Source organism: Nicotiana attenuata, unplaced genomic scaffold (assembly GCF_001879085.1).
Source record: "Nicotiana attenuata strain UT unplaced genomic scaffold, NIATTr2, whole genome shotgun sequence".
NCBI classification, from domain to species: Eukaryota; Viridiplantae; Streptophyta; class Magnoliopsida; order Solanales; family Solanaceae; genus Nicotiana; species Nicotiana attenuata.
In genome coordinates this window covers 223631-241547 of record NW_017670889.1, presented here as the reverse complement: position 1 = coordinate 241547, position 17917 = coordinate 223631, and the positions used below count along the sequence as shown (strand labels likewise).

The 17917-nt window shown below is 38.3% G+C and overlaps 2 protein-coding genes across 2 annotated transcripts; one reads left to right on the top strand and one right to left on the bottom strand.

Moving 5' to 3' along the window:
* Nucleotides 1-1493: 1493 nt before the first annotated feature.
* Nucleotides 1494-3948, bottom strand: LOC109244240. Its single transcript, XM_019411295.1, has 4 exons — nucleotides 3373-3948; nucleotides 2935-2997; nucleotides 2729-2803; nucleotides 1494-2076 (listed from the first exon to the last, which is right to left on the bottom strand). The coding sequence occupies exons 1-4, from the start codon at nucleotides 3721-3723 to the stop codon at nucleotides 1675-1677; spliced, it is 891 nt and encodes a 296-aa protein (XP_019266840.1). The 5' UTR covers nucleotides 3724-3948; the 3' UTR covers nucleotides 1494-1674.
* Nucleotides 3949-13829: 9881 nt separating this feature from the next.
* Nucleotides 13830-14453, top strand: LOC109244234. Its single transcript, XM_019411291.1, has 2 exons — nucleotides 13830-14015; nucleotides 14106-14453. The coding sequence occupies exons 1-2, from the start codon at nucleotides 13830-13832 to the stop codon at nucleotides 14451-14453; spliced, it is 534 nt and encodes a 177-aa protein (XP_019266836.1).
* The last annotated feature ends 3464 nt before the right edge of the window (nucleotides 14454-17917 follow it).

Sequence of the window (17917 nt, the reverse complement as noted above, 5' to 3'; positions counted from 1 at the left end):
AAACTATCTTTGGCAAACTTTATATTTTAAATTATCACCAAAAATTCTTGCAACCTAAACGTTCAGAATTTTCTGTAAGAATCTTATTGTCAACCAACTAGAATTTTATTTTTATTTGGGATAGAGTGATTGACTAGTGATAGTCTGATACATATGTTTTCTCCTTTTTTATTAGAGTGTAACAGTCAACAAAAGAACCACGGGCATTTCTAAAATCACAAATACATTTTGTAGCATTTTTTTTTTGGCCTGCAACCACTCTAATATTTATAATTAGTTTAATTAATTAATAATGCTTAAACTAAAGACATAGTCCGTAAGTTCCCTCTGGTCAAAGATATCATAAAATCTCCCGGAAATCACCTAATATTACCCAACGTTCAAAATATAAATCATATTCTCTGTACCCTCTTGCAAATAATTATTTGCAATTTAATGATCCGTAGATTTAACAGTACCCTCTTGCAAATAATTATTTGCAATTTAATGATCCGTAGATTTAACAAAACTTGTATATAAACTTGGATTTCGTAATTCCCTCTTAATAATTTTCAATAGATAACTTTATACCGCAGGTGCGCTTTAAATTCATCAATAAAGAAAGCAGAAGCCGAAAGCTAAATTTGGAAAAAAGGAAGAAGTAATATTTCACCTCGAGTTGTGTAAATTATCTTTTGTAAAAATAAGCAAAGATAAAAGAGAAAAAATAAAATAAAGGAAGGGCCATATGCATCAGAGTCGTGAAGTAGAAGGAAAAAACATCGCTCGGCTTCTCATATCCTGAATAGTATTGTCGTCATTTGCACACCCTTCTTTCATTTTTAATCAAACTTTAACAGAAAACACAACACAACACAACATAATCATTGAATAAATGGAATTAAAAAAAATTCGCATAGCAAAGCCAGATTTACACACAAATACAAATCCCTGGAGAGGGCTTCCGATCAAATAAAGCTAGATGGTTTTGGTGGTGTTGTTTTGTCTATGGTTCACATATTAATTTGGATTCATATTGTGTAAAGCTCATTCAAGGAGAAAGCACCTCTACTCAGATTTAATATTCTAGGGTTCAAATTCGAGATCTCTGATTAATTATGCAAAGATCCTATTTATCTCACCACGGCCCTGATAATATCCAACTACATAAGACGGAAGAAAATAAATCAAAGTGACGACAGTCTCAACCCAAAGACAAATCATTTTTCTCTTCATTGATCTCAAGGTTTTTGGTTTAGAAAAAAGTTGCACATTTTAAGCATAAAAAATTACCAAAAGGTCATGTAACAATAATCCAATTGCTAAAAGATCACAATCCGAACCATAATATCACATAAATAAGAATTTAGTTTGTCCACTTAGGACTTAATCTACTCCCATATGCACTTTGTATAAAGTAAGACTTTGCAATGTACATTTAAATATTTTCCTGCTAACCCCACCTAAATTCAGGAAAATATTTTGCTTATATATTACTCATTTGAGATTGAATATATAGGAAAAGTATAAAAATCATATTAGCTCACCAACTTCTTTAACTAATATACGATACAGTTTCACTTAGCAACATGGCCAATAAAAAAAGAGCTTTGCTCAATTGGCCATTTTACCACTGACAAAAAAAATCATATAACTCTATAGTTAAAAAGGAATTTAAGAAAGACAATATTACCACTATCTTCTTCTTTGTGGTCTAATAAAACCAGAGGCATTCTTAATTTCTATTCTTCTATTTATTCTCCTCCTCCTAGCTGCAGCAAATTGGGCCTTTCTTTCAACATTCATTCTCTCAAGATCAAAAGGTGTGGGCTCATCCACAGTAACATTTAGATCCGGAATACCTATTGGGCCTGGGCCCATATGATTCACAAAGCCCAATCCAGTATTAGATGAGAATATGGGCTGGGGCTGTTGCAGTTGGCCCAATGGGTACTGAAATCTATGGAATGTTTCTGATCCTCCAAAAGCAATCTGATCCAAAATGAACGGCTGTTGATGATTGAGCTCCATTTCAGGTTTGTTGCAAATTTGACCTAAATTAACACCTGGTCCTTGGATATTCAACATTCTTGTTACCTATAATTAGCAAAATAATCAACTTTTTTTTAGTAAACGACATTGTATAGCTGCTTTTAAAATAATAGCCGAAAATATATATATATTTCCGATATATATATTCAGTATGTTATATAAAAAAATTATACAAATTTTATACATTATTTCGACAATCGAATATAAATAGTTTATGGGGCGCGCTAAAGTAATAATACCCTATTTTTTTTGACAAATTAATAAGAGCAAAGGAGTATACATGCCTCAAACTTACTAAGTTAAGCGGTAAATAACTTATTCACACCTGATGCTTATACGACAAACACTAATTTGCACTCGTAATTATTAAACCAAGTAATTTAATTTTAACATTTATAAATTCACGTGTAAATGCATCACTTAACCATGAAAAAAGAATTCATATTTTCAGAGTAACCTACATGTATTTCACGTCGCAGTTAATTAATGTACTATTTTTATCTTAATTAATAAATTAATTAATCATAACACATTGAGCAGATAAAGTTTTAGGCTACTCGAGGAAATTGGAAATGATCAACTTGTGAATAAAATTATGTGGGCCCACCTCTCAAATAAGTGAGAGGAAAATATTTTTACCAAAAATAGATATGGATTTTTATGGTGAAGCCTAAAAATAAAGATGGGAGATTTTTACCTGTTCTTTCATTGCTTTCAACTTCAGATTATAAGCTTTTTGGCTATTGTAGTAATTCCGAACATTCTCCACTTCCTGTCAAATTCCGTATAAAAAATAAAGAATAAATAAAACAGTTTGAGAAAACTGGAAAAATAAAGGGCAGAAGATAATTTAAGAAAAGAAAAAAAAAGACTCAATTTTTGTTAACGAAATTACAAACTTACCCCTTTAAGCGATTCTCTGCATTGAGATAATTGTTTTATCATATCCATTAACTCCTCCCTCGTCTACAAACCAAGCAACAGCAATTTAAAACAAAATCATAAACATAAAATTTAGAGAAATTCAGTCGCAACATGGTTTAAATTTTGAAAAATTAAGCCAAATAGCTGCTGACCCAACCACTTGAACTAAAAATAACCGGTAAAATTTATGCATTATATGTGTATAATTATATATAATTAATATATATGGCTATTTGTGTAAAGATTATTTAAAAAATAACCCACCCTCCATGAATTTTTTGTTTTTTTAAAAAGATTATCCGAAACAGGGGAGACGGCATCAAAACAAGTCAATAACATAAACCAAATTTCAAAAAATTCAATGAATAATATAAACGCAGAAAAATAGTGCTGAAAATCAATTAAAAATAATAGTACCTTTCGCTTAGAGATTTTGCGAGAAGAATGTTTGGATTTATCATCAGATTCACTGGGGGAAAAAGAGAGAGGAGTAGCAGGGCTATTAACTTCAGCCTTAATTTTGGTGGTTTCAATTTCGTTTGAACTTCCTTGTAGAGAAGATGAGTTAACACGAGATGAAAAATCAGTACCGTTTCTATTAGATCTCCTCTTTTTTGTACCCCAATTAAATGAATAAGAAAATTGAGAAGGAGATTGATTTTGTGTGAAAAGATTGGGAAGATCGAGTAGAATATTGGCTACTTGTATTTCATCTTCGTTATATGTATTGAGCAAAACGCACTGTTTTTGACACGTGTTTTGTTTCATTTTTGCTCTGTAAATTTTGTGAGAGTTTAGAGAAGAAGAGAGGAAAACAGAGAGATAGAGAGTGAAGAAGAAGATGGAGGAATGGGGTTCGGTAATAAGGAGAAATCTATGGAGTTTGTGGCTGATGACACGTGGCAAATAAATAGAGACGGGAGGCTTGTCTAGGGTTTATGCTTTTTGCCTCTCCTTTTTTTCTCTTTTTTTTTTTTTTTTTCCTTTTTCTCGCTTCTTTCCTTAGGTGAGAATGAATCCACGCTAACTAAGAAGAAAACAATTACTTAGTTAGCGTTTGGATATAAATTTGATTGAAATTTTAAAAAAAAAAATTTTAAAAGTTTGATAAAACAAAAATAATTTTTAAAAGTTAAAATTGTATCTGGATATGTATTTTACTTGAAAAGAATTGAAAATTTTATGAGTAGAAAACTTCAAATATTTCAAAAACTACTTTAGAGCTGTTTTTGGGATTTAAAGATTTTATTTTCAACATCTGCCAAAAAATAGTTAAAATATATAAATAAACAGATATTTAAAAATAAACTTTGAAAAAAGAACTACCAAATTTTATGGCCAAACGAGAGCATAGGATGTGATGAGTTTTCTTGACTCTTAATCATGTGTTTCGGAGACGGAAATTCCTTCCATATGGAGCATCTTCTTCTTTAATGATCGCAGTTGAATTAGTAAGTTCCAAATATCAGATAGTTTATTAAAAAAAACTCAAACTAAAAAAAATAGAAGAGGAAGAGGTCATCAATTTTTCTAAACAAGACGGAAATGTATTAAATTAGATTGAAACTTTGTGTCTAATTGATGTAGATTGTAGGTAACTAAAAATATATTGTATATCATTAATTGCATAACATGTGATTTTTATATAAGGTTTAAAAAATACTCACAGTTAATTCACTACTACTATTTTTAGATCCATGCTATATTTGTTTTATTAAAAGTTTTTGTGTATTAATAAGAATAAATTTAATCATATGACTATTTTCCATAAGTATTTTTTTAATTAATAAAATTCTTTTTTTCCCTTAAAAATCAAATATTTTAAAATAAATTTATTTTACCACAACCGCTTATTTTTGGTACCGAAAGCAAATATATATTCGATCTATATAGGTAATTAGTATGTATAATTGATGATAGGCTATAATTACGTATTTTAGTCGCTTATTTCAGTCTAATTTACTGCACTTTAATTGAGTTTGCGCTTTAATAGCTAGTGTTTTGCACTAATTGTGTGTTTTATGCCTTGTAGGTGTGATTCCGAGCTATGTAGATGTTATGGAATGAATTTAAGTAATTTGAAGCTTTGAAGTCTGAGTAAAAGCTCAAGGAATTAAGCCGGGATCGTATTCGGGGGTCAAATTTGATAGTTGAGAACAAACGAAGACTTGAGGAGGCATATTGTGCACTGTCTAGTAAAATAGACATAACTTTTTGCTCAGAACTCCATTTGGGCTCCACAATATATGGTTGGAAATATAACTCAAAGGGCTACAACTTTCATGTTTTACGTTTTTCCAAATTCCAAACGGAACAGGGTGAAAAACCGCGGTTCCACCGCGACCGCGACAGAACTGCGGTAGAAGATGGTCGCGGACAACTGAAGAATCAGAGGGCATGTTTGGCCGCGGTTTGACCGCGACCGCGGTGGGACCGCGGCAGGAAGCGAAAATTTCAGGGACTAAAGTGCAAAACATGGGATGTTAAGTCCTAAACCCTATATTAAACAAAGGAGGCCGGCCAAGAACAGGGGGGGGGGGGACATATTTTGGACAAAAATTAGACCTAAGGAGGCAAGAGACACTACTTTAGGGTTAGACAACACCCTTGGAGGCAAGAACACATTGGGAGCAAGGCGAAGAATTCTTCTACGAGTTTTTTCCTTCCTCTTCCTATTTTTCATTATTGGTTATGACTTTTAGTATTGTAGTTTTACATACTATTATGAATAGCTAATTTGTTATCTAGAGTTTTGATAGAACCTTTTGTAGGATAAATTCTTGTTATGTTTTTATATAATTGAGCCATAGCTTTTCTCTATTTGTTCAACTACGTTTATATTCTGGTTGATTGAAGAGCTCTTAGTTAGCTGTGCCTATTTAGTATGCATAACTCGGGAGAGAGTGCATATTTAGGTAATTGTTGAACAACACCACTCCCAGAGTATATGAGGGATCAATAACCGAGGGTTTAAAGGCGGGATTAGGAATAACGAAGCCTTGGGTGCGATCTGAAGTGAGCTGTATTAAAAGCCAGCTAGCGTAGCTCGGGAGAGTGCGTCTAGTAAATTGTCGTAATTACTCGGGAGAGATTTACGGTAATATGAGTGCTCATGATCGGTAGAGAATACTTAGGCGAAATTATAGAAGACATAGCGGGAAGGATCCCGACAATTGGGGAAATCATAACTCTAGACCTCCTTAATCTTTTCTCTAACCCTCAATATCGTTAGTTGTTAATTTACTATTTTAATTTGTTAGTAGTTAAACACAAGAATCTTAATATCTATAAGTTAGGAATTGTTCAAGCTTGTCTTCTTGGTGATAGTGAATAGTGAACAGCTGTAGCTAAACCTTAGTTCTCTGTGGGATTCGACTCCGGACTTGTAAACCGGATTATATTTGCAGCCACCGCTTAATCCTTTTTATAAGGCATAATTGGGCATGATCAATAATTATGTCACTTAACCTGGTATTGAACATGCATCGAATCTAAACAAAATTTTCCATATATACAGTGGTGTTGCAACATTAGGCGATTACACCAAATATTTTTTTTTCTTACTTCACTTTTTTCTTCTAATTTTTTTTCTTCATTTTTACTTCTTCTCTCTTTCTTCGCTTATTATTTATTTTTTACTTTTTTCCTTTTCTGGTTTCTGTCGGAAGATTTGGGGGTGTGGGTGAAAAGGGGGGTGGGTAAGGTCAAAGACTCAAAGACTACAGCCTGTTTCCAATCTCATCCAATGGAATGCAGAGAGAGAGAGAAGTGTTGGGTTTTCACGTGTTACCGCAATTCCTTTGCGGTAAATTTAGAAATACTAGTAGTAGTAACATTTTCTTTTACTGTCTTGGATAAACTTAAAAAGGTAAAATTGTAGAAGGTTCTTGGTGAACAAGCAACTATATATAGTGATGAATCAGAAAGTTCGACCCAAAAAAAAAAAAAAAAGGAAACAGAAAGCATGGAACTATAAACATAAACGGTAAATAAGTTGGGTGACACTTGTTCAAAATTTTACAAGATATTTTACGTTCTAATCATTGGGAAAAGCTCATCCACAAATGCTTCAAAATTTTGTCCTGTTTCATCGATAGTTTTATTGTCTCATCTTCAATTAATTTACAGATTTACTCCAAAAAAAAAAATAATTTAAAAAAAATTACAGTGCCCAAGTTTTTGGTTCTCCAACCTAATTCCTTTCTTAAACCTTCTCTCTGATGCAAATTAAATTTAACCAAAATTTGAAATAAATAAGTCAATGATGCATCGTTGCAGTGACAAGATTGCGGTCAACAAGATAAAAGATAAAAGAAGAAGAAGAAAAAGAAAACAATTGTAGTGATCTAGAGTTCTAATGTCTGTTAGAGCAAAATAATATTAAATCTGTAATTACTTAATTTGATTTATATCAATCTAAATAGAATGAATTCTTATGATCACCAAAGAATATAGTGATATGATCGGAATCTCTTCATCCTTGGTCAGCAATCTCGGGTTTGGCTTCTAAGAATGAAGAACTTTTCAATGTAGGATGCTTGACCCCTTAGTGGTGGCCGGTGGGTCCACTAAGTGCCTATTTCGAACTAACCGAACTAATAGTAAAATTCGAATACCAGATAGTTAAAATAAAATTAATAATAAAAATAGAATCCTCATACATGCATCTTTACTAGGAAAGTTTGAAAATGAATGACTTTTTCTGCTCCAAAAACAGAAATGTGATAAATATCTTAGTAAGATTGCTACATATGAATAACCTGGTATCTGATGTGTGGCTATAATTACATAGTTTCGTACATTATTTGCCTTGCATTTTATATGCTTTAATGATAAATTATACCTTATTTGCGCGTAATGGAGTCTGTTTTATGTGTAAGTGAACTAAAGATGAAAGTAGAGCAAAAGGGATACTTAAACATTGAAAGCGTGCTCGAGAACAGTGAAAAGGAGAAAGCTATCGATGCTAGGCCTTGAGCAGGCTTTATACCTGGCGAGGCCAGTCAAAGGCCAACTCCACCAGGCGTTATGCCTGGCGATGCCAGGCCTGGGTCGAGATCCATTCCGAGCTTTGAAGGCTTATTTCGTCTCCTGGTTTGACTAGGACTTGGCATACACGTTTAGGTCTTTTCCTACACATATAAATAGACCTAAAAACGCCACTTTAGATGAGACAGAGATTGGACAGAGAGAGACCGACAAGAGACCGGGATTCGACCTAAGGAGGCAAGAACACACTAGGAGCAATGCGGAGAATTCTTCTACGAGTTTTTCACTTCCTTCTTCCTATTTTCATTATTGGTTATGAATTCTAGTATTGTTTTTATGCATACTATTATGAATAGCTAATTTGTTATCTAGGGTTTTGATGGAACCTCTTAGAGGATGATTTTTCCTGTTACATTATTATAGTTTTGCCGTAGTATTTTCTCTATTTGTTCAACTACGTTATTATTGTGGTTGGTTGAAGAGCTCTCAATGGACTGTGCCTATTTAGTGTGTATTACTCGGGAGAGAGTGCATCTTTAGGTAGTTGTTGAACAACATCACTGCTAACGCATATGAGGGATCGGTACGGGGGGTTTAAAGGTGGGATTAGGAATAACGAAACTTTGGTGCGATCCGAGTGAGCCGTACTTAATGCCAGCTAGCATAATTCGGGAGAATATGTCTAGTAAATTGTGGTAGTTAGGAGAGAATTACGACACTCAGAGCACTCATGATCGGTAGAGAATACTTAGGCAAAATTATAGAAGATGTAGCGGGAAGGATTCCGACAATTGGGGAAATCATAACTCTAGACCTCCTTAATCTTTTCTCCAACCTGTAGTATCTTTAGTTGTTAATCTACTGCTTTAGTTAGTTAGTTAATTAGATATAAGAATCTTAATATTTATAAATTAGGAATTGTTCGAGCTTATCTTTTTAGTGCTAGTCAACAACTGTAGCTAAGCCTTAGTTCTCTGTGAGATTCGACCCCGGACTTGTAAAAACGGATTATATTTGCAACGACCGCTTAGTCCTTTTTATAAGGCATAGTTGGGCGTGATCAAATTTTGGCGCCGCTGCCGGAAAGCTAACGGTGTAGCTGTAGGTGTACATATTGCTAGGTTGCAAGTTTGAACTTTTATTTAATTTTTTTTATTAATTTGATTTTTTTAATTTGTTGATTTGAGAAACATGGCATCTTGGAATTATGAGAGTTTTGATGTTGGTAATTCTACTATTGATCTTCCTAATGCTTATTGTGGAGGAAACCACCCATGGCAAAACTATCAAAATATTCCCAAGAGCGAGTTATGTGCACCAACTCAATCTTATGTGTGGAATAGGTGTGATATGTGTGGTGGTCACTTTCATGGTTGTGCTTATATTATTATCTTCCCCCAACCCCTTACTTTGATGGTTCTTCTTTTTCTTGTGAAGTTACAAGGAACAAAAAACCCAGGGATGATGACCTGAAAGAGATCAAGGATATGTTAAAGTGCCTTGTGGAACAAAATAGTAAAATACAGCTGCAGATAGAAAGGCAAGAGGAAACTATTCACAACTTGAAAGTTCAAGTGAGTCAACTGGTTGAAGATTGTAATGCTCAACAAGCCAATATTGTGAATAATATCCAAGAAGAGCGTGAATTAGATACAAAAATTGAGGTGCTAGGGGAGAAGGCCAGAGTAGAACACCAACAATCAATCGAACTAGATTTTGAGGATGTCGATGTTGTAAAAGAGATACTAGAGTCAACCAAGGACATTGATGATACGTATTTAGTTGACTTTAGTGTCATTAGTGTTGAGGATGTTGACAATCCCAATATTTATGTAGTTGAGCGCATTGGTCCACACTCTAAGCATTTTTCCACGTTGTGTTTGGATGGTGATATGGAAATAGAGTCGTCCGAGCCACTTGAGGAGTCAAAGGATAAGGAACAAGATGCCTACATTATGAAATTCTTCTTGCCAGAAAGTCGGGATTACACATCTCATCTAAAGGCCAAGAAGTGCAGAATACTACATTATTTTATTGGGCCAGTCAGATTCGTTCCACCACCCAGGAGCATGATCATAGACAACAACAACAACAACAACGACCCAGTGAAATTCCACTAGTGGGGTCTGGGGAGGGTAATGTGTACACAGACCTTACCCCTACCCCGAGGGAGTAGAGAGGCTGTTTCCGAAAGACCCTCGACTCAAGATAAAAAGACAAAAGGAGACAATATCAGTAACACCATAGAAATCATAGGAAAAATAGGAACAACATGAAAGCCAGAAGAAAGATACAAAGCAAAAACGAAATAATATCCCTACCAAACTAGTCTCTCAATGTAATGACGTAAGGCAAGACTCAACTACCTCCTAGCCTTCAACCCTAATACTCGCCTTCCACATGTTCCTATCAAGTGCCATGTCCTCGGAAATCTGGAGCCTCGCCATATCCTGCCTGATTACTGATAATAGGTAAATTAGACTATAATTAGGCCCTAAAGAACCACATTTTTATATAGCTTTTGGGTAAAAAGTGATATCCAAATGCTCTGATTAGTGCTTTTCATGCTTTGCAGGCTATATCCAATAAAAGAAGTTTGTGGAGTACTTTTGGGATCAATTACGGAGAAAAGGAGGCCAATCATACAATATCCACAAAGTGCACCAAGCGAAGGGACAAAGCCAGAACTGAAGCTGGTCTGCCGCTGTCCGGGCGTAACCGCGGTAGGACCGCGGCAGAACACTGCTGCAGATTCTGAAGGCCATTCTGGCTGCGGTCCTGGCGTAATCGCATTAGGACCGCGGTAGGACGCGGAAAGTTCAGGGACCAAAGTGTCAATTCGGGCAAACTTGGTGTAAAACCCTTATAAGATGTAGAAAATCGCCCACAATAGAGAGGCTTAGTTTTTGGAGATTACTTTTGGAAGAAGAAAAAGTGTGAGAGATCACCCAAAACATCATAGTTTTCTATTCTCTTATATTTTTATTGCAATTCTTCCATTATGAATAATCTATTGGTTTTATCTTCCATTGTCATGAGTAGCTAGATACTTTAACCTAAGGTTTTGGTGAAACCTGTTGGGGATGACTTGGTTGTTATACTAATATATTTGGAATTGGTTGTTAATCTCTATTTGTTCATCTATGTTTTGATTGTGGTTAGTTGAAAGGGCCCTCAATTATCCGTCCCTATTTAGTATGTATCTGCTTGAGAGAGAGTGCATATTTTGGTGATTGTATGAACAACATCACTCCCGGAGTATAGACGAGAATCATAACCGAGGGTTTAGAGGTAGGATTAGAGATAACGATACCTCGGATGCAATCTAAGTGAACTGTTTTGTGAATCTAGCTAACATAACTTGAGAAAGTGCGTCTAGTAAATTATCATAATTACTTGAGAAAGATTAATGATAGCTAGAGCGTTCATGATTGATATAGACAACTAAGTCTGAGTTATAATACATATTCAACCAAGGAAATCAACAACGGGGGAAACCATTACCTTAGATCTTATTCCAATTATATACAAGCAAGCTTAGTTAACTTCCAGCTTTATTTACTTTCAGTTTAGTTGTTAGATATATCATCAATTGTGAAGTACAAAGTTTGGGAAAATTGACTGTGTGAATCTAGTAAATCTGACAAGAGTAATTGATAGGTTAATTCTCTGTGGTTCGACTCTGTGCAGAAATACCCAGACTATATTTGCAACGTCCGTGTGTGTCTTTTTATAAGGCATAGTTTGGCGTTATCAAATTTTGGCGTCATTGCCGAGGAGATTAACGATGTTATCAATTACAATTGAAAGAAGTACAAAAATTCTTAGTGTAGTCAGTTTTCTCTATACCCAATCTGTTCATTGAAATTCTAACATTTGAACTCTTGTGAAAATCAGGTGTATGCCTAGAAGTTCGTCGAGGACTGGAGAACTGCTAGAAGGACTTTCAGACCCCGAGAAAACATTCAGGGCATTGAACCGTGCTAACAAGAGGCTCCAACAATCACATTAGTCACACCAGCTCGAATTTAACATGGGTGACGCAGAAAACAACATTGGAAATGTTGGGGATCTGCCGGCAAACCCCAACGTAAGAGTAGTGGCACCCATTGTGCCCGAAGCTGCACTTTATGACTGGGCACAGCCCACAGCTGATAACTTGTCCACTGCCATAGTTGTGCCCGCAATTCAAGTGGAGACCTTCCAGATAACCAACAACATGCTGCATCTACTGTAGAATAAAGGATTGTTCTCCGGATCACACATTGAAGACCCTAAGCAGCACCTAAAAATTTTTCTGTCAATTTGTGTGATCGAAAGCCAGCCAAATGTGACCCCGGAAGCTATCAAGCTGCTCTTGTTCCCATTCTCTGTGACCGGGGAAGCTCAGACTTGGTTAAATTCGCTCCCTATCAATTCCATTGCCACCTGGGAGGAATTAGTCAAGCAGTTTCTGAACAAGTTCTATCCACCAAACAAGACTGCAAGATAGATTGATGAAATATTGCAGTTTAAGCAGCAGCCGACTGAGTCCTTGCAAGAAACTTGGGAAAGATTTAAAGGAATGCTAGTGAAGTGTCCTCACCATGGCATTCGAGACCAGATGCTCGGCCAGAGATTCTACATGGGGCTAGCTGACCATTTAAAAGCAAATGTGGATGCTTCAGCTGGAGGTGCATTATTGAGTAAGACATTCACCGAGTGCAAAATCCTTCTTGACAATATGTCACAAAATTCAGGGTGGATGACTAGAGCTACAACACTGGCACCCATAGTGCACTCAGTTCCTCTTGACCCAAACAATTCACATGCAGAGAATATGGCCACACTCATGACCCAGATGAGCATATTGACAAAGAAGATTGATGAGATGGGCACAAAACAGGTGTACATTGTTGATACAACAAATGGAGGACTGTGTACACCTTGTATAATCAGTCTTATGTGTGTTCATGGAGCGGAGAAGGCAAAAATCAAGGGGCAAGGGAAGATATGAATTATGTCAACAACTATGGAGGTCAGAGACAAGGAGCACAGCAATGGAGACCGCAGCAAAATCAGCAGTACAGGCCTAATATGCAACAGCCTGGGGGTATGCACCCTCAAAACCAATTAGTGCCAGTACCATATCAGAAACCACAGGGCTATCCACAGCAAAATCAACAACAATTAGCTTATCAACCGCCTCCTCAGCAGCAAGATAACAATATGGTGGAAATCAGGGGTATGCTTCAGCAACTCATTGGGACAAATAATAAAGTGCAGGAAAAATTGGCAGTGCATGATTCAGCAATAAAGAACACAGAAACGCAGTTGGGACAACTGTCCATGGCTTTGAACAACCGTCCTCAGGGAACTTTGCCTGCAGACACTAACATAAACCCCAAGGAACAAAACCCAAAATAGCTGATGGCAGTAAGTCTCCGGAATGGGAAAGATTTAGATAGAGAACAGAAGAATCTACAAGCTAGGAGGAGAGTACGACAGTCGCTCATGTTCCGTTAGAGGTGGAGGATCCAACAGAGCTTACTAAAGTGGTGGTTGAGCAGAGTCAGGAGAAAGAAAAGATGAATGAGCAAGCTGCAGAACAAGTGGCACCTCTTGTGCCAGAAAATTCCAACATAGAGAAGCCAGCAAGCAATGCACAAAGGGTGATACCTGCACCCTTCCCTCAGAGACTGGTTAAACAAAAGAAGGAAGTTCAATACAAGAAATTTATGGAGATGCTGCGTCAGATTCAGTTGAATATTCCTTTGATGGATGCTTTGAGGGAGATGCCCGGTTATGCAAAGATGATGAAAGATTTAATGTCACGGAAGTTTGATTTTTAGGATCTTTCCACTATGACCCTCACACAGACCTACAACGCAGTAGTGACAAGATCGATGGCTCTAAAGATGTCTGATCCAGGTAGTTTCACTATTCCGTGCACAATCGGGAGCTACGCCTTTGCAAAGGCCTTATGTGATCTGGGAGCCAGCATAAATCTGATGCCGCTGGCTGTGTACACTAAATTGGGCATCGGCAGAGCTAGACCGACTTCTATACTGCTACAGCTGGCTGATCGCACGGTGAAAAGGCCAACTGGTATTCTTGATGATGTGTTGGTGCAAGTGGGGAAGTTCGTGTTCCCAGCAGACTTTGTTATCCTGGACTGCCAGGTAGATGAGGAGATACCTCTCATTCTGGGTAGACCGTTTTTGGCGACTGCTAGAGCACTGACCGATTGTGAGACTGAGGAACTAAAAATGAGATTGAACGATGAAGAAGTCATATTCAATGTTCAGCAATCTATGAGAAGACCCAGCGAATATGCTAATTGCTCTTTAGTGGATACAGTAGATGTGATTCTGCAAGAGGACGACGCGACCCTGACTATGAATGACCCATTGGATGCATGTCTGAAAAATCCAGAAGAGATGCATGGTGAAGGGTTGGCTGAGTGGGTCATGGCACTTGAAGGACGAGGATTCTGGACAGGGAACCTCAATTTGAGTCCCTTGAATTAGACAAAAGGGCTACACCTTCAGCAAAGCCATCAATAGAAGAACCGCCCAAATTGGAGCTAAAGCCACTCCCAAATCACCTCAGGTATGTGTTCTTGGGACCTGATTCTACCTTGCTTGTTATTATATCATCCGGTTTGCTAGATGTGCAGGTAGAACGGCTCTTACAGGTACTGCAAGAAAATAAGACTGCCATTGGCTGGACCATGGCAGACATAAAGGGTATCAGCCCAGCCTTCTGTATGCATAAGATTCTCTTGGAAGAAGGGCACAAACCTTCCAGAGAACATCAACGAAGGCTGAACCCAAACATGAAAGAGGTAGTAAAGAAGGAGGTAATCAAATGGTTAGATGCGGGAGTCATCTTCCCCATCTCTGATAGTAATTGTGTCAGCCCTGTCCAATGTGTGCCTAAAAAGGGGAACGACTGTTGTGCAAAATGAAAACAATGAGTTGATCTCAACTCGTACAGTCACAGGGTGGCGGATTTGCATGGATTACGGAAATTGAACACCACCACCTGAAAGGACCACTCTCCCTTGCCTTTCATTGACCAAATGTTGGACAGGCTGGCCGGGAGATCACATTTTTGTTTCTTAGATGGATACTTGGGGTATAATCAGATATCAATAGCCCCCGAGGATAGAGAGAAAACATCCTTCACCTGTCCGTGTGGCATCTTTGTCTTTCGGAGAATGCCTTTTGGGCTTTGCAATGCACCAGCGACTTTTCAACGGTGCATGTTAGCCATCTTCACAGATATGGTGGAGGATATTATGGAAGTCTTTATGGATGATTCTCCGTGGTGGGAGATTCATTCGAAGACTGTCTTCACAACTTAAGTAGAGTGCTCAAAGATGTGTGGAGACAAACTTAGTGCTAAACTGGGAGAAGTGCCATTTTATGGTACAAGAAGGGATAGTCTTGGGACATCGAGTGTCCAGAAAAGGAATTGAGGTCGACCATGCTAAGGTTGACGTGATTGAAAAGCTACCACCGCCCACTTCAGTCAAGGCGGTGAGAAGCTTTCTTGAGCATGCCGGGTTCTACCGGCGTTTCATAAAAGATTTTTCCAAAATTGCTAACCCACTATGCAAACTCCTTGAAAAGGATCAGCCCTTTGTATTTTCTAATGATTGCAGGTTGGCATTTGAGGAACTGAAGAAGAGGTTGGTAACTGCACCCATCATTGTTGCACCCCAACTGGGAGCAACCTTTTGAGCTCATGTGTGACGCAAGCGACTATGCCATAGGAGCAGTCTTGGGGCAGCGAAAAGATAAGCTGATGCACCCGATTTACTATGCAAGCAGAACGCTAAGCGGTGCACAGCTCAACTACACTGTAACGGAGAAGGAGATGTTAGCGGTGGTATTTGCTTTTGACAAGTTCCGATCATATCTGATTGGTTCCAAGGTAATTGTATACACTGACCATACAACTCTCAGGTACCTAATTGAGAAGAAGGAGTCTAAGCCACGCCTGATTCGTTGGGTGCTGCTGTTGCAAGAATTTGACCTTTAAATTCGTGACCGTAAGGGCACAGAAAATCAAGCCGCTGATCATCTATCACGACTTGAAGGAGCTGAAAAATCAGTCGAGGTCGAAGAGATTCTGGAAACCTTTCTAGATGAGCAGCTGCTTGCAGCTACTCTGGAAGATGCGCCATGGTATGCAGATTTGCAAATTACCTGGCCTGCGATATAGTTCCATTTGACCTCTCATCTGTCCAAAAGAAAAAGTTCTTTCGTGATTGCCGCATGTATTATTAGGATGAGCCTCATTTATTTAGAATATGTGTTGATAATATTATCCGGAGATGTGTCCCCGAGATAGAACAATCTTGTGTTTTGCAGGCTTGTCACGCATCAGCATATGGAGGACATTTTGGAGGGGTCAGGACAGCTGCGAAAGTACTAGAGGCCGGATTCTTTTGGCCAACAGTGTTTAGAGATGCACACCTCTGGGTCAAGGGCTGCAATGAATTCCAACGGACTGGGAACATTTCCCGTCGCCATGAGATGCCAATGAACCCGATTCAAGAGGTAGAGGTGTTTGATGTTTGGGGGATTGACTTTATGGGTCCGTTTGTCAGCTCATTTGGTAATAAGTACATCCTTGTTGCTGTGGACTACGTGTCTAAATGGGTAGAGGCTGCAGCGTTGCCCACCAATGATGCAAGAGTGGTAGTAGGATTCCTGAAAAAGAACATATTCACCAGGTTTGGGACACCAAGAGAGATCATCAGTGACGAGGGCACTCACTTCTGCAATAGAGCCTTCGAGAAACTACTTGCAAAATATGATGTACGCCACAAGGTGGCCACCCCTTACCATCCGTAAACCAGTGGGCAGGTTGAAGTGTCCAACAGGGAGATAAAAAGTGTACTAACCAAGACGGTGAATGCCACACGAACTGATTGGGCAAAGAAGCTTGATGACGCACTCTGGGCCTATAGAAATGCGTTCAAAACACCAATAGGTATGTCACCATAAGAGTTGGTATTTGGGAAGGCCTGTCACCTGCCTGTCGAGCTAGAACATCGAGCTTGGTGGGCACTAAAGCAATTGAACATGGATCCTGACGCAGCTGGACAAAATCGACTGACAGAGTTGCATGAGCTGGAAGAATTTAGATATCAAGCCTTTGAAAGCATGAGGCTATACAAGGAAAGAACGAAGAAGATGCATGACAAACACATTGTGGATAGAGATTTCAAACCCGGTGATAAGGTATTACTGTATAATTCAAGGTTGAGATCGTTTCCGGGTAAGTTAAAGTCCCGATGGTCAAGGCCATTTAGAGTGGTGCAAATTTTCGCAAGTAGAGCTGTTGAGATCGAGTCAGAAGATGGGACAAACAAATTCTCAATAAATGGGCAAAGGTTGAAACATTACCTTGGAATAACTGGAAAAAAAGGGGATACAGTGGTGACCAATTTGAAAGAACCCCAGTACGCGAGTGAGGAGTGACGGCTCAACTACTTGCGCCGTGCCGCGACGTTAAATCAGGCGTTGCGTCGAATGTGTTGTAAGTGTAGTACAAAAAAAATGCCTGGAACATATTGTATATATGCAGGATAGTGCAGAGGACTTTGCATCACGAGCCTGGGCATAACATGGGTAAGGTAGGCATTAAAAGAGGTAACAATAGTGCCTAAGGGGCAAAACAATGAAAAGAACCCCGAAAGTGGTATCCAGGAACAGGCTCACCGCGGTCGCAGCGTAACCGCGGTAGGACCGCGGTCAGAGATCCTCTCTGAAGATGGTTCGCCGCGGTCGCGGCGTAACCGCGGTAGGCCATCCTCTCTGAAGATGGTTCACCGCGCGCGGCGTAACCGCGGTAGGCCAGAGCGGGCCCAGGTAAGATCTGCAGAATTTTTTATTTTTATTTTTATTTTTTTCCTCTCTTTTCCTCCTTTAATTAACCTAACCCAACCCCACCCTCCCCATAACAACCGCCCACTCTC

Bases quoted from the DNA above. Each gene is read 5' to 3' on its own strand.
- LOC109244234 (XM_019411291.1), top strand. From the start codon at position 13,830: ATGGCTCTAAAGATGTCTGATCCAGGTAGTTTCACTATTCCGTGCACA. The intron at 14,016-14,105 runs GTGAAAAGGCCA...CTGGACTGCCAG, and splicing joins TACAGCTGGCTGATCGCACG to GTAGATGAGGAGATACCTCT.
- LOC109244240 (XM_019411295.1), bottom strand. From the start codon at position 3,723: ATGAAACAAAACACGTGTCAAAAACAGTGCGTTTTGCTCAATACATAT. The intron at 2,998-3,372 runs GTACTATTATTT...CTTGGTTTGTAG, and splicing joins GCAAAATCTCTAAGCGAAAG to ACGAGGGAGGAGTTAATGGA. The intron at 2,077-2,728 runs GTAAAAATCTCC...TGCTAATTATAG, and splicing joins TGAAAGCAATGAAAGAACAG to GTAACAAGAATGTTGAATAT.